The 12,892-nt window shown below is 38.9% G+C and overlaps 1 protein-coding gene across 7 annotated transcripts in view; it reads right to left on the bottom strand.

Annotated features, from left to right (window-relative positions):
- DNM3 (dynamin 3) overlaps positions 1–12,892 on the bottom strand; it is a 172,457-nt gene that overhangs the window by 127,510 nt on the left and 32,055 nt on the right. For 4 of the 7 annotated variants that reach the window (XM_038143969.1, XM_038143967.1, XM_038143966.1 and 1 more), the window contains exons 8-14: positions 12,183–12,318; positions 11,199–11,266; positions 10,241–10,379; positions 9,109–9,195; positions 7,124–7,194; positions 3,665–3,713; positions 1,991–2,020 (exon numbers count right to left, since the gene is read on the bottom strand). In XM_038143969.1, coding sequence (XP_037999897.1) covers positions 1,991–2,020; positions 3,665–3,713; positions 7,124–7,194; positions 9,109–9,195; positions 10,241–10,379; positions 11,199–11,266; positions 12,183–12,318 — 580 coding nt within the window. Of the gene's footprint in view, positions 1–776; positions 783–1,990; positions 2,021–3,664; positions 3,714–7,123; positions 7,195–9,108; positions 9,196–10,240; positions 10,380–11,198; positions 11,267–12,182; positions 12,319–12,892 lie in introns of all 7 variants that reach the window. The other 3 variants (XM_038143972.1, XM_038143971.1, XM_038143970.1) reach the window with 2 other exon arrangements.

The raw sequence follows: 12,892 nt of genomic DNA on the forward strand, positions 1-12,892 counted from the left end.
GGGCACCACCTCTTTCATAGAAATACTGACATTTCTTAACAGAACAGCTTTGTCATGATTTTTCATAACCACCTCACTGACCATGGCAAAAGTCTCCATTTCCATCTGGTTGCATAAAAAAATCCTACAAGCATTTTTTCCTGGGTCATGAAAGATAATAGGATTTAAGTATACCTGAAGAAAAGAAACCACAAAGTATGCTATAAAGCAGGATTAAAAGAAAAAAAAAGGGGTTACAAGGGAAAAAGTTACTTATTAGGACTATAGTTCAAGCCAGCTGATAGAGTTTGAATGCTACTTGTGTCCAGAAGAAATTAATCAGAAAATTAATCAGATTTTCGGTGTAACACTGAAGAAAGGCAGGTCAAACAAACCCCTCAGACCTAAACCTCCACATCACATGGACAGTGCCTTGAAACTCACAGCTCACATTAAGCCCTTTCTCCAGTTACAGGGCTACTTCAAGCACAGCAGCAGATTTTGCCACAGAAGCCAAACACAGAATCTCCTGTAAATTATATATAATCCTCTATAATTTGAGTGTCTTGCATTCTCGCACACACCAATTGGGCTCACGGAGCAATGACACCTTAATCTTTAAAGCTTTATAATAAAGGGGAGTTTAAAACATTGAATTTTAGTCACCAAAACAATTCTCAGCACACAACACACACAATTACGAGTGGGTCAGCTTTCAGGAGCCAAACCTTGCTAGTGTGCTGTGTAAAACCAAGCATTGCACAGAGTACTCCAAGCAGATGAGAAGACAGACTAACCTGTGGCTTAAAAAGAAACTTTGTGGAGTCAGGTCAAAACCTCAGGCGGTAGCAAAGAAAAGACAAACAAAAAAAAAGGCCAAAGATTAAGTGTGAGAGGATAAATTAGTAGTAGAGGAAAAAGGAGAAAAACATGCTAAGAGGAATTTGCATTATTGTCCAAAAATTAGGTGTTGCTGTGCTCATCTTATTTCCAAGATACACAGAAATAGTTAATAGTTATCTGCATCATTCCAGCCCAAAGCAAGCTACTAAAAAAGAAAAGCAAATTATTGCAAATGAGCATTCCACTATTTTGGGAAAATTCAGTGATCTTGATCTCCCCAAGGGGTGCAATTCAACTGCTGCTAATATCAGTGCTGCCTTTTTCCATAACTGAATATAAGTTTACTTTAAAATGATAACTAATAGAATTTGATGATGTGGCAACAAACTGAAAAAATGTACGTTTTTATCACAGATATTGCCAAAGAATACACACAATACAGAAATTTATTTCTTACACCTTTCCATCACTAAACCGGTAGTAACTTGTTATAAAATTAACTGCAGTTTAGACAATTAATTCTAATTAGTAATATTAAAGACATTCACATATTTATTTACTCATGAAGTGGAAGGGTTAGAAAAGAGTCTGTCCGTGATATTTTGATCCTCCTGGTGCTATGAAGAGAATGTTAAAAAGGCTTTAAATATTTTCATTCATAAAACTCATTTTTCTATCCGAAGTAATTCCTTGACATAAACAAACCACCAAGAACAGTACCTGTATCCATAAACAGCAGGTTCATTTACACCAGAGCTAATGTTTCCTTTTGGTTACCAGAAACTTATTTGCCCACCTTACAAAGAGAGGTTTACTATGAATAGAGGCACTCACATCAGATAAAAACTGCTTTCCAGTTATATAATAAAATAAACACCAATTAGTCATTTTAGTTTGAGAAACTTGTTAAACTACAAAAATATTAATTCGATGCAAAGTCTTCTACAACATTTTAAGTTCTACTAGTTCAAACTGGTAACAGCAGGTTAGTGCAGTTAAGTGATGAACTGCAATTACACTTTGTTGAGGTAGTGTTACAGACAAGACAGCTTAACATTAAGTCGTTCAGCAGCAAGTATTCGACAAACCAATGAGTTAGAGACAAATTTTGCCCTCTGAGAAGCTAAATGAAAAAGCAACAATAAAGCTTACAGAACTTAGCTCGTACAATTTGCCTTGAAGGCGGTAGATTGGTTCCCTGAAATAGCAAATTGCAAAAGTGAAGTTTTATTTCAAAAACATTTTCTCATTCTTTTCAACTCCAAACAATCAACTTACAAACATCTGTTTATTATCACTACAATAAAAGGTTCAGCAAAGTCCTTTATACCACAAGTAACCAAGTTTCAACATTGAATTTAAAATGCCAAGCTTTTTCTTCACTTCTTTAGAGAGAAAACATTCACTCAATTAAAAAATCATTCCTTTTCTTTGTGTATTTTTGAAGAGCCAGATAATTGGTTGCTTTTCCTTTTATGGGACACTCCAAAGTGATGACAGTCGTTGTGTTTGACACATGTTCCGGCACAGCTAGATAAGAAGGAAATCTCTCCTCAGAGGGGAGAGGCTGCTCTTTGAAGCCATTGCAGTGTTTAGGCCTTCCAGGTTTTTTTTCATTTTAATCCAAACTATATATTATATCAAAAATGCCACTCATGCTGGTCAGGCTGTGGGGAACCATCACATCCAAGAAGTTGCTGGATTATTTTAAGAAATATCTGGAAAATAACTAGCAATTTCTTGGTGAGAGGAAGAGATTGAATTTCTAGCCCCAAAAAGATGACTAGAACTCTTGCCAAGAACCTTTGTCTACAACAGCAGCAGAATAGGAGACTTTCTGAAATTTCAGGTTTATCGTTTGGATCTAAACTCAGTTGTCACATTTGAAAACTTTGATCAGGAGGTGAACGCTCCTGAGCATTGTTTGACCAAATTGCATGTGAAAACATCAGGAAGCTATTCAATACTGGTAATTAAACAAAATTTCACCATCTTCTTTTTACTATTATTTTTTATTTTATTCTCAAGTATGTACTAGTTCCGTAACAATTTTTTTTCTGTTTAAGACTTTGCAAAAACCTCAAAGTGAGCAGAAACTCTCCAAATGATAGCATTTTGCTTATTTTCACCTCATATTAAGAAGAGGACTGGTCCTGCCAAGTACTGAGAACCCCTGACCCACACAGAAACAGAGAAGGAAGGCAGGCTCAGGAGCACCAAGCACCTTGCAGAATCAATCTCATATTCTTACATGACAAAAAGAAACAAACAATTTCATTAATGAATCTCAGTGAAAATACTAATTAACCTGAGAGCATCAACCACTTCTTCTTTGTTTATTTTGAGAAAGGCCTATGGTACATAGTCAGCAACTGTGTGATGTCAGCTGAAAGGTTTCAGAAGAGGTAAAGGCAAATCCACTTTGCTTGCTGACTTGCCCCTCACTGCAGTTCAGCTGTGAACACATCAGGAGTAGCAAAACACAGAAAGCACACACAGGCAAGTACTCACCAGCGTTTGGGATTCTGAAATTCACAAGTTTGCAGTTAATGACAAAACACTGACACGTAACATGAGGATTCAAGGCACTGAACAGCATGGGAGGGAAGACACTCGCCAGCAGTGCAAGCAGCAGCAGAAATGCTAAACAGCAAATGATGATAACAATGGAAGTCAGGTGGCTTTGAAAAGTTCAGCAAAAAAAGGCAATGAGGACACATTTATGTATGTTTAAAGCAAACAAAGGTAAATGATACACTTAAAACAGAAAATGCAGCCAAGAAAACCAAACAGCTTGGATTAACTTGCACATGCCATTATCCATTCTCTGTTAGGTGCCTACCTGATTTCCCACTGCACTTTTGTTAACCTGACTGCTTCTTTGTTGGGCACTAAGGGAAGCAGAGGAAAAGAGTTATGCTGAGGAAACTCAAACTAAGCCAGTTCCTGAGGAATAATTTTAGCAGTAATAGTGACTTTTGATTCCAGCAGAGAAAGCTAGATTAACACAGCAAAAAAACCACAGGAAAATCATTGCATATATGTGCATATTTCAACTGCTTTTCTACCTGATGATATTTGCCTGCTAAGGACAGAAGGGACATGCACAGCAGTCAGCTCCTACCAATCATCCCCTTTGCAACAACATCCTTCTTGCTTTGGTAAAGGTTACTAAAAGCACAGAGAAATTATGGCTCATGTGGGTAACTTTGGAAACATTAGCCTCTATAAATATTCAAAAGAGACAAAAAGCAAGCCATTTCTGTTATTTAGAGCAGTACAACAAAATCCTCCCCTGCTGGAGGCTCCTTAATAGCTTTGTCTTGACAGTTTGTTTTGGATATTATTCTAATATTTATATGCACTTTGAGGGTGTAAATATAACCAATGGATGAAGCATTCATAAAGCTGGTTCAAAGCTGAAATCTTGTAAGAATAGAGCACATTTGAAATTAAACCATAGTTAAAATATTTTGCTCAATTCTTGAACTTTGGTAATCCCAGTTCCTGAAACAAAACACACTCCTGTCTCAAAACCAAACAAATTGCCAATAATTCTAAAAGCATTTGCATTATGTGGCAGTTTGTGTTTGGCCACAAAATTAAAATATTGTTGGATAGACGAAGAAAAGTGTTCCAAGAGCAGGCTTTGGCTACTCTGCCACCAGCACTTCACTGGTGACAGGAAGTTTTGTTTGGATTAGATTACACCATTTCACCAGGCACTGATTCACTGAAGACAGAAGCAGCCATATGCCAGCAGCTACAAAGGCTGCTCTGACAGAGAAAGGCAGAGGTGTGCTTGGATCAGAACCTGTGGCCAAATCTGCTGTTTGGTGTGCAGCTGCTGCTCCAAAGAATTGATGAAGGACCCAACTCAACCCTAGTCCAAATTCCGATCCTGTCCTTTGGACCACACCATCAAAGCAGCAGTCCACATGCTGTCTGGGAGATCCACAAGGATATTTATTCTTTGTGCCTACTCACTGTGTTTAGCTTGATAATCCTGATCCTTTTGACCAAACAACACTTCATGTCCCTGGTGCATCATCTAAGCTTTCTTTTTTTTTTCTTAATTTTATCACCTTAGAAAAGCTAATTATACCATTAACATCATACTAAGAAACCCATGCCTTCTAGAAATAGCCCAGCAATTGGTCCTCTATTTAATGTTCTAAATACAAATTACTCTTCATGCAGATTGAAACATGTAGCTTTTCTTGAGTTATACCAACTGGAACAAACTCAAACCCAGAATTTTGCCATTTGTTCTGCCAAACAAGACAAACGTTAATATTCTAAGATTTTGCAATTTTCTAACAATGCAAATTTGTTCTAAATACTGGCCTTGTTAAATCCCTCTCAAGACAATTCACATTGCACTGTACCTGCCTCAGGTCCTGCAGTGCTGCAGAGTAGTTTGTAATATCTTGTGCTCTCACTCTTATGACCAAGGTTCACAGGACTTACACTGTTACTGCAGCTGCATGAGACAAGAGGCTAGAAGGCTCAACAGAGGAAAAGAAGCACCAGGGAATCTGGGGAATCTGTAAGTCCAGGATGTTTGGATACTGCAAAAGCCCCTGTGCTACCCGACTTATTTCATTTTCCAGTTCTAACATAACTGCTGTAACAATAATACACTTACAGTTTCAAATTAGTATTTTCCTCTGTCTCATTAGTGAATATATTTTAAATTTTTCTTTGCTATCCAAATTTTCTCTTTTAGTTGAGCAGAAGTCAACAAGGCTACTTTCCTTCCCATCTGTTCCAATCTAGAGAAACCCTTGCTTTAACTTACCAGTGAACTTAAGCCACGAGTCACTTGTTACCTGCTTATGCCCCACATACAGCACTTGGGGATTCCCAGATCTCAGCTGGCAAAAGAGGAAGCAGCTTTCCCAAGAAATTGAACTTGGGAATTGTTAAGACACAGCAGCAAGGACCATGGAGGCTGCAGGAGCAGCACCCATGAGGGGAATTTTTCCAGGGGAGAAACATAATGAAATAGGTACAGCTACACCTTGGAACTCTAGATCCAAGTGCTATAAAATATGGAAAGTTTCAACTTGACACAAAGAAAAGTCTTTTCATAGTGAGGTGAGGCAAGCATTGGAACAGGCTAACATAGAAAGGCTGGAGAATCTCCAATTTTGGGAATTCTCCAGATCTGATTGGATAAAATCCTGAGTAGCCTGGTCTGAACTCAGCATGGACCCTCCTCTGAGCAGGAGGTGGGACTATGTGACTTCCCAAGGTCATAACACACACCATGAATATACATGGAGTGTTTTTAGCAGCCTTCTTCCTGTCAGAAAAGGATGAAGAGTAGTAAATAGCAGGCAGGTTGTTATCTTGACCTCTAGAAGGCCAGCCACCATTCCTACAACATCCTGTTATTTGTCAAGAGAACTGATAACAATATCTAGGACCCACAAACAATTCTAGAGAAAGTTGCTCAAACCAAACACATAAGCAGTGCCTGCCTTTGCTTTCTCCCCTCTCAGCTCACTGAACTCCATGTTTTAAACCTCCAAGGCACACTGCCAAAGATGTGCACCTTCCTTCACAGTGCTAACTAGAATTGGCCACAGTCAAATACCACTGTGGTGCCAAAATTTGTTGCCAGCATCTCACACGGCCCAAACCTGTTGTGATTCAAATCCCTGTTATGGCAAATACAGCATGAATACGTCTGAAGGAACATTTATTCTTCAAAGAGTGAAGACATCTTCAATGTTTTTACTAGTGTCAAAATGTTGGAATGAAGTCCCTGAGGCACAAATTGCTGGAAACTGAGGGAGAACATTCTGGAAAATATTCTCACAGCCTTTTCAATTAAGCAAGGAGAACGTCAAACCAGGCCCTGCAGGGCATTCTGCTACTATTATTCTCTGCGGCCAAACAGCAGGCACACTTATAATTCAGTGACATCCATTATTCTGAGCAAAACTGTTTCACACAGAATCACAGCTCCCAAAGTATGCAGTAACAACAATGTGGAAAGACCACCACTATCCATTTCTGTATCCTGAAATGTGTGTGACTCCAGACTAAGACATAAGCTCCAGCTTCAGTGAAACCAGGCTTGTGAACTGGGTGAAGACTCCCCTGCAACTGGGACGGACTTCAGCATCGTGGCTATTGAGAAAGAGCATGGTCCTGCATGTTTGGGACTCTGCAGCCCGGATCTTCACAGTCATACTTCATGACCTGTGTTCTGAGCATAATAAAAATATGCCAAGCAAATAAACAAAAAAGCCCTGGCAGTGTCTTTATAACAAATTTTCCATGTACTTACTTTGCAAAGCCAATGAAATCTTCATGGTTGGTGTTGATATAAGAAACCTGGATATCAATGAGCAGCAGCATCTATTTATGGGAGACAAGAGAGCAAAACAGGATGGGTAAGGTGGAAGAGAGAGATTGAAGAAAAGGAAGGAAGAAAAAAACCAGAACTCTTGAGTCTTTGCATTACTGAATATTGTTTTCATAATTGTTCAAGCCAAAAGCAATATTTTCTAAATTCCACCGCTCCTGTTTCTGTGCTTGTTTAATAAGTTAGACTACAGAAGTCCTATTCCCTCTTCCTACTTTTTTCCCTAACAGACCTCATTTTTCACCTTCTTGGCCCTTGTCCATTCCATTAAGATCAATCATACACAGGCAGAGAGAATTTTAATAATTATAATAACATATTCCAGCTCTGCCTTTTGCAAGTTAAGCAAATTCTGCCTATCTGGAACATTCCAGCCAAGCCAGCAAGAAACCTAAATCTTAAACCTAAAATCCAGGTGCCTACAGTTTCTTTATGTACCACACAAAGAAGTGATAAGTAATCCAGTCCTGGCCCAGAAAATGTCCAGTCCAGCCATTCTGGTGTGCACATCTGGATTGAGAGATGGGCTATCAACAAAATAACACAATGATTTGTGTACTTCCCCTTTGTCAGTCTTTCAGCAGCCCACAGAGAATTTGATTCAACCTTGACAATCTAACTCAGCAAAGAACTTGCTAAGATATCTGCAAAAAATTCCCTCCCACCCTACAAGAGGCTCTGGAATAGGCAAGAGTCTGCACTTCACCCCTGTCTTTTCAGATTTCCATTTATCAGAGGGAGCAAGGAAGGAACCTATTGTTACAAATGGTGGCATTTCATCTCTTCAACCTTATTTCTACACAGTTCCTCAAATACAGCATGACTCCCAAACTCTTCACAATTTCCAGAAGATATTAGATGCCTCACCTAGACTCAAATCCCCACTATGTTTTTTGCTCCATCTCTTATCCCTGAAGGATAACTGCTAACATCATAAATAATGATGTGAATGTGACAATAACCTATTTGGTCAATTTTTTGGCATTTACAGGAAGCCCATATTTTGTTCTTTGTTCTGAGAAATAGGCAGATATGTGCATACAATGAAGAACAGGAAAATAAAACTCAATTATTTTACACAACTTGTATTTTCTCCAAAATTTTGAGATAACAATGTTCTGACTAGAACTCCCTGCAAGTACAAGCCCAGCGAATAATTTTTTTGTTGAATTATTTTTATGAGTACATTTGCAGCACAGATTAAAGCAGCAGGATGTGCTGCACAGCTCCCTAACTTGCACAGGGACAGGACTAGAGAGCCAGGAGTCCAGAACAGCCTAGGAGTTCTGCTGAGCTCTTCTTCCCCAAATAGTTCTATCATCACACTCTGCACTCTCCAGACAATAATTCCAAATCCTTTCCATTGGATTTTCTCACAGGTAATCTCAGATTTGCAGTTTCCTGGATTTGGAATGTCTGGCTAAGTGATGAATGCTTTAACCAAATTTCTCTGATTTTTTATTTGTTTTTTAGCTTTTTTTGAACTTGAAGGAAAGCTTGTCACTCCCTCACGGGTCCCAGTACAATTGTTTGTGAGCCTCACTGTAATTAAGCTGAGGGGTGGGTGCATGGGATGGGTATGTTATAAACACCTGGAAACAAAGTAGAAATAAGCTATTCCTGTGTGCATTTGTTTAATCAATACTGATTTCACACAAACAGCTCTAGTGGCCCAGCTAACAAGTTGGCACACTGGCACAGGAGCAAGCCAACACTACTTAACCTCTCTGTAACAATTCTAGTCTCTTCCAAAGCTCAGTGGTAAAGAAGCAATTTTTCTTCCTCTCTAAAATGTGCAGCCTATTTGAAAAAAATTAAATCTTTCACTGTTCTATTGCACTTTGGATGTGAGTACTCTTCTCTCTCACACTATTCCCCAAACTGTCACATCTCATCTTTATTCTCACCTGATCCTTGGTCTTCTCTTCTCTTTCACGAATGTAGCCAGCAACAATTCTTTCTGTTTCCTCACATAACCTTGGATATGTTGCCAACTGAAACAGAAAATTAATAGAAATTTACACCTGCAGAGGGGCTTCAGTGGAATACAAACAGGGGAGCCTCCAGCTTTCCTCTTTGGAAGAAAACAAATATTATTTATGCTTGGGACTCAAAGTTAAGCACACTGCAAAGCAATCCTTACTTGCTGTTGTTCAGGGACTGGAGAGACCTAAACCCTTGGATTGTTGCTGTTCTTTTCCTCCAGGGAACACTGAGGAAGAGACACTTTGGACATATGAAACACAGTCTATCTGGGGTGAGGTTTCTCTCTCTTCTACTGGGCCTAATTCCAGAGTGGTGCTCTAAATGATTTCCAAATTTCTTGTTTTTTAAAGGCTCCACCTTGTGGCAACATCTTTACATAAAAATAGTGAAAAAAGCAAAATACAGTGGTAAATTTGGCAAATATCACTGGGAAGAGCATCTGTACAGGTAATTTAAGTGACAAGTCTTCCAGACTTAGACAAAAGTGAAAAAAACCTGGAAACTCTGTGAAAACATACCAGAGAATCTGCTTCTCTGTGTTCTTTGCCTTTCCAGTTTTAAGAAATAGCTCCTTTACTTGCTCACTGATATAAAAAAAACTGGGGTTTTTCAGAAAAAAATGCAAGAGGATATTTCTCAACAACCTCATTATACCTGTGCTCACATCCCAGAATCACTCCTGTACTTGCTATTATGGGGTACCCTGCACTGGGATAGTGGGACAGGCAGATGGACAGGTGAGACTGCAAAAGCAGCCACTCAGCTAAGAAGTGAAACATGGTTTTAAGGAGGAAACTGAGGGCATCTATTGACTCAAAAACACCTACCACCGTAAGAATAAAAACAAAGGAATCAAAAAATGAACTTTTCCATTATTACATTATTCTGAGCACTTTGCAGAAGTTGTAATTAATTACCTGAGGAAGTCCTACTCTGTCCAATGAGTGACTCAATCAGAAATCTCTTATAACACCATAAAACACAAGACAGCCTTTATGTTATATACTATACCATTGCATTTTACTTACATTACCAGATCTATGTGCAAGCTACCTTTTTAGTGCACTTCTTGACAGTGTTGATTAACTCTTGCATCACCAGATCCACACTTTTTAAGCAAGGTCCTTTCAGCTTAACGATCTGTTTTTTAACAATGGCTTCAAATGCCATATCTGGAGTGAACAAACCTGTTCTGTGGACATAAAAGAATATGTAAGACAGTAATAAAAACATCAGGCAAGGAAGATTTTTTTTTCCTAAATTGCTCAAATCTTCACTTTCAGAGCTGAGTAATAACAATCCCGACACAAACAGGCTTCCACAGAACTAAATTTGCTTTTCTCAAAGAAAGTGTCATTCTGAGCAAGAATATACTCAGAATATAGGAATATAAGTAGAAACACACTGTAAAGATGAAACTCCTTCAAGAGGACTGCACGAACTCTAAGGAGTACTGCTATAAGGCAGTAAAGCCTCAGCAGCAGTGCATCAAACCTTAGGGATGAGTGGCAGCTGCAAGCACTCCATGCACAATCCCTTGCACAGCAAATCCGTAGGAATCCTATGGCTGCCCTTTTCACTCACACCAGAAAATGAGGTTTTGTTACTCAGAGTCTGACGTGGAGAATATCACAGCTGGTCACTGCAGAGTAAATGAATCTATAAACAGCTACTCCAGAGAACCAGTTCAAAACAAATGGGCCTTGCTTTGCTTTTAAACACTCTTCTCTAAGGTCTACCTTGCCAGATAAATTATATAAAAAACCAAACTATAAAAGCATACCCAAAACAATCAGTTCACTATGATAAATCAAGACCTCTCCAGCAATCAGGCAAGGAAAGTTCAATCCTATACCACAGCTACCAAGGTCAACCATCTGAGAATTTACCAATCAAGTAACACAAGAAACACTTCCCAAAACTTTGAGGACAACAAAGCTTGTAAGCAATGCTTTGGGAAGATATTCCACCTGTACCATGTGACCAGGCAGGAAAACATGGGAGCACTTGCCTGATCCCATGTATGTTCTTGATGGCATAACTTATCTCTCTCCTCAGTTCCTTCTCGTTGAATTCCATCTAGAGGAACAGCAGCACACAAGAGCACATCAGGGAAAGGTTTCAACAAAACAGAAAATATCCCCTCTCCCTCTATACCCATAAGACAAGCAAGTTCAGCTGTTGAAATAGTAATTTCTAATTACACCAAACAATGCCTAAGTGTTTTAAAGTATTTTACCACTAAGGCTACAGGCAGCAGTAAATGTTGTTGAAAATCACACACTCTTCCATTCCAGATATACCAACAGCTGGAATGATTTTGAAGAGTTGACAGAGTAAGCCAGAAACAGGATTTGGAAGACTCCACTGTTTTTTTAAAGCCTGGTTTCTTAAAGTGGTGCAACTTCAGTGATTATGATCTGTTTATCCTCCCCTTCCCATTCTACAGTTTTCAACTAAATTTAAGAGAGGAGTTGTCCCAGTTATGAAGTTATAAAGCTTTTCTTTAAGTTTCTTGGAAGGCAGCTGGCTGGAAGAGAAGTCAGTGTTGTCACAAATGAAAGGGTTATTACCTAAGTCAAACCATCATAGAATGATTTAGGTTGGAAGGGACCTAAAGGGCTATTTTCCATAACTCTCATTTTAATAGATACCAGCAACTTGAACACAAGTCAAATTTACCAATTGTAACTGCTTGCATGCCCCATTTAACCAAAGAAAGGTGCTACTTGTGATAAAACAATAGGAAAGCACAGAAAATAGTATGAAATGGGATTATAATTATATTCTAATTCTTGTATTTTAGAATTCTTAGCATTTTTCAGTGTCCAATCCTAGAAATTAAGCCAAATGTCTCAATTATAACTTCATGTCATTTCTTCCACAGTTAAAAGCATATTCTTTCAATCAGATCTTTGCTTGGCTACACTACTATCAGTATGAACATAAGGAAACATAAAAAAAAATAAAGCACCTCAGCAAGATGGATAAATACCTTCACGAGTTCAAAGGGAAAACGTTCATGGAAAATACGATTGATTTTGGCACCTCCTGAAAGTTCCAGCGTATCAACTTGATCTCCTGATCCTTCAATTCTTTTTTCAAAGTCCACTGAAAACTGCTGTACCATCCTGAATGGCAAATGAAGGGAGGAAAGGAAAAAAAAAAAAACAAGCAAAACCCAGAACAATTTAAGCATATTAACTACCAACTCTTATTTCAGTACTATGCAACTAGTACTGCCTATTCAAACATATTTAGCAATTGCCAAAAGTATCTGTACAACTGATTCAGCCAAGTTGCCAACCCAGAATCCCTACCTACACACATCCCCCTGCATCCCTGCTGTCTTGCAGGGCAGTCTAATAGCATGATGTGAATCCAGTGCTGCAAAATTCGGAAGAGATTGGGAAGGAACTTCTTTTCCCCATGCCGAAAAGGCCAGCCCAAGAACCAGTACTATCATGGTGATGTGTCAGTACCACAAGCTCCATAGTACTTGGCTCTGCTTTGACTTCTGCACCAGGAGCATTCAGAAAAACCCACAGGAGAGTTCTCTCAGTCATGGAAAAGCCAAAGGTGATGTCCCTCTGTTTTTGCAACCAAAACATCTGGAGTAAAGTCCCAAGGAACTGTCTACTCTTTTGGACACAGTTGTTACATAAATAAGGAGTAAATCAGAGTCTCCATCTGGCTCAAGAAAGC

The sequence above is a fragment of the Motacilla alba genome, chromosome 8, assembly GCF_015832195.1.
Source record: "Motacilla alba alba isolate MOTALB_02 chromosome 8, Motacilla_alba_V1.0_pri, whole genome shotgun sequence".
Classification (NCBI taxonomy): Eukaryota; Metazoa; Chordata; class Aves; order Passeriformes; family Motacillidae; genus Motacilla; species Motacilla alba.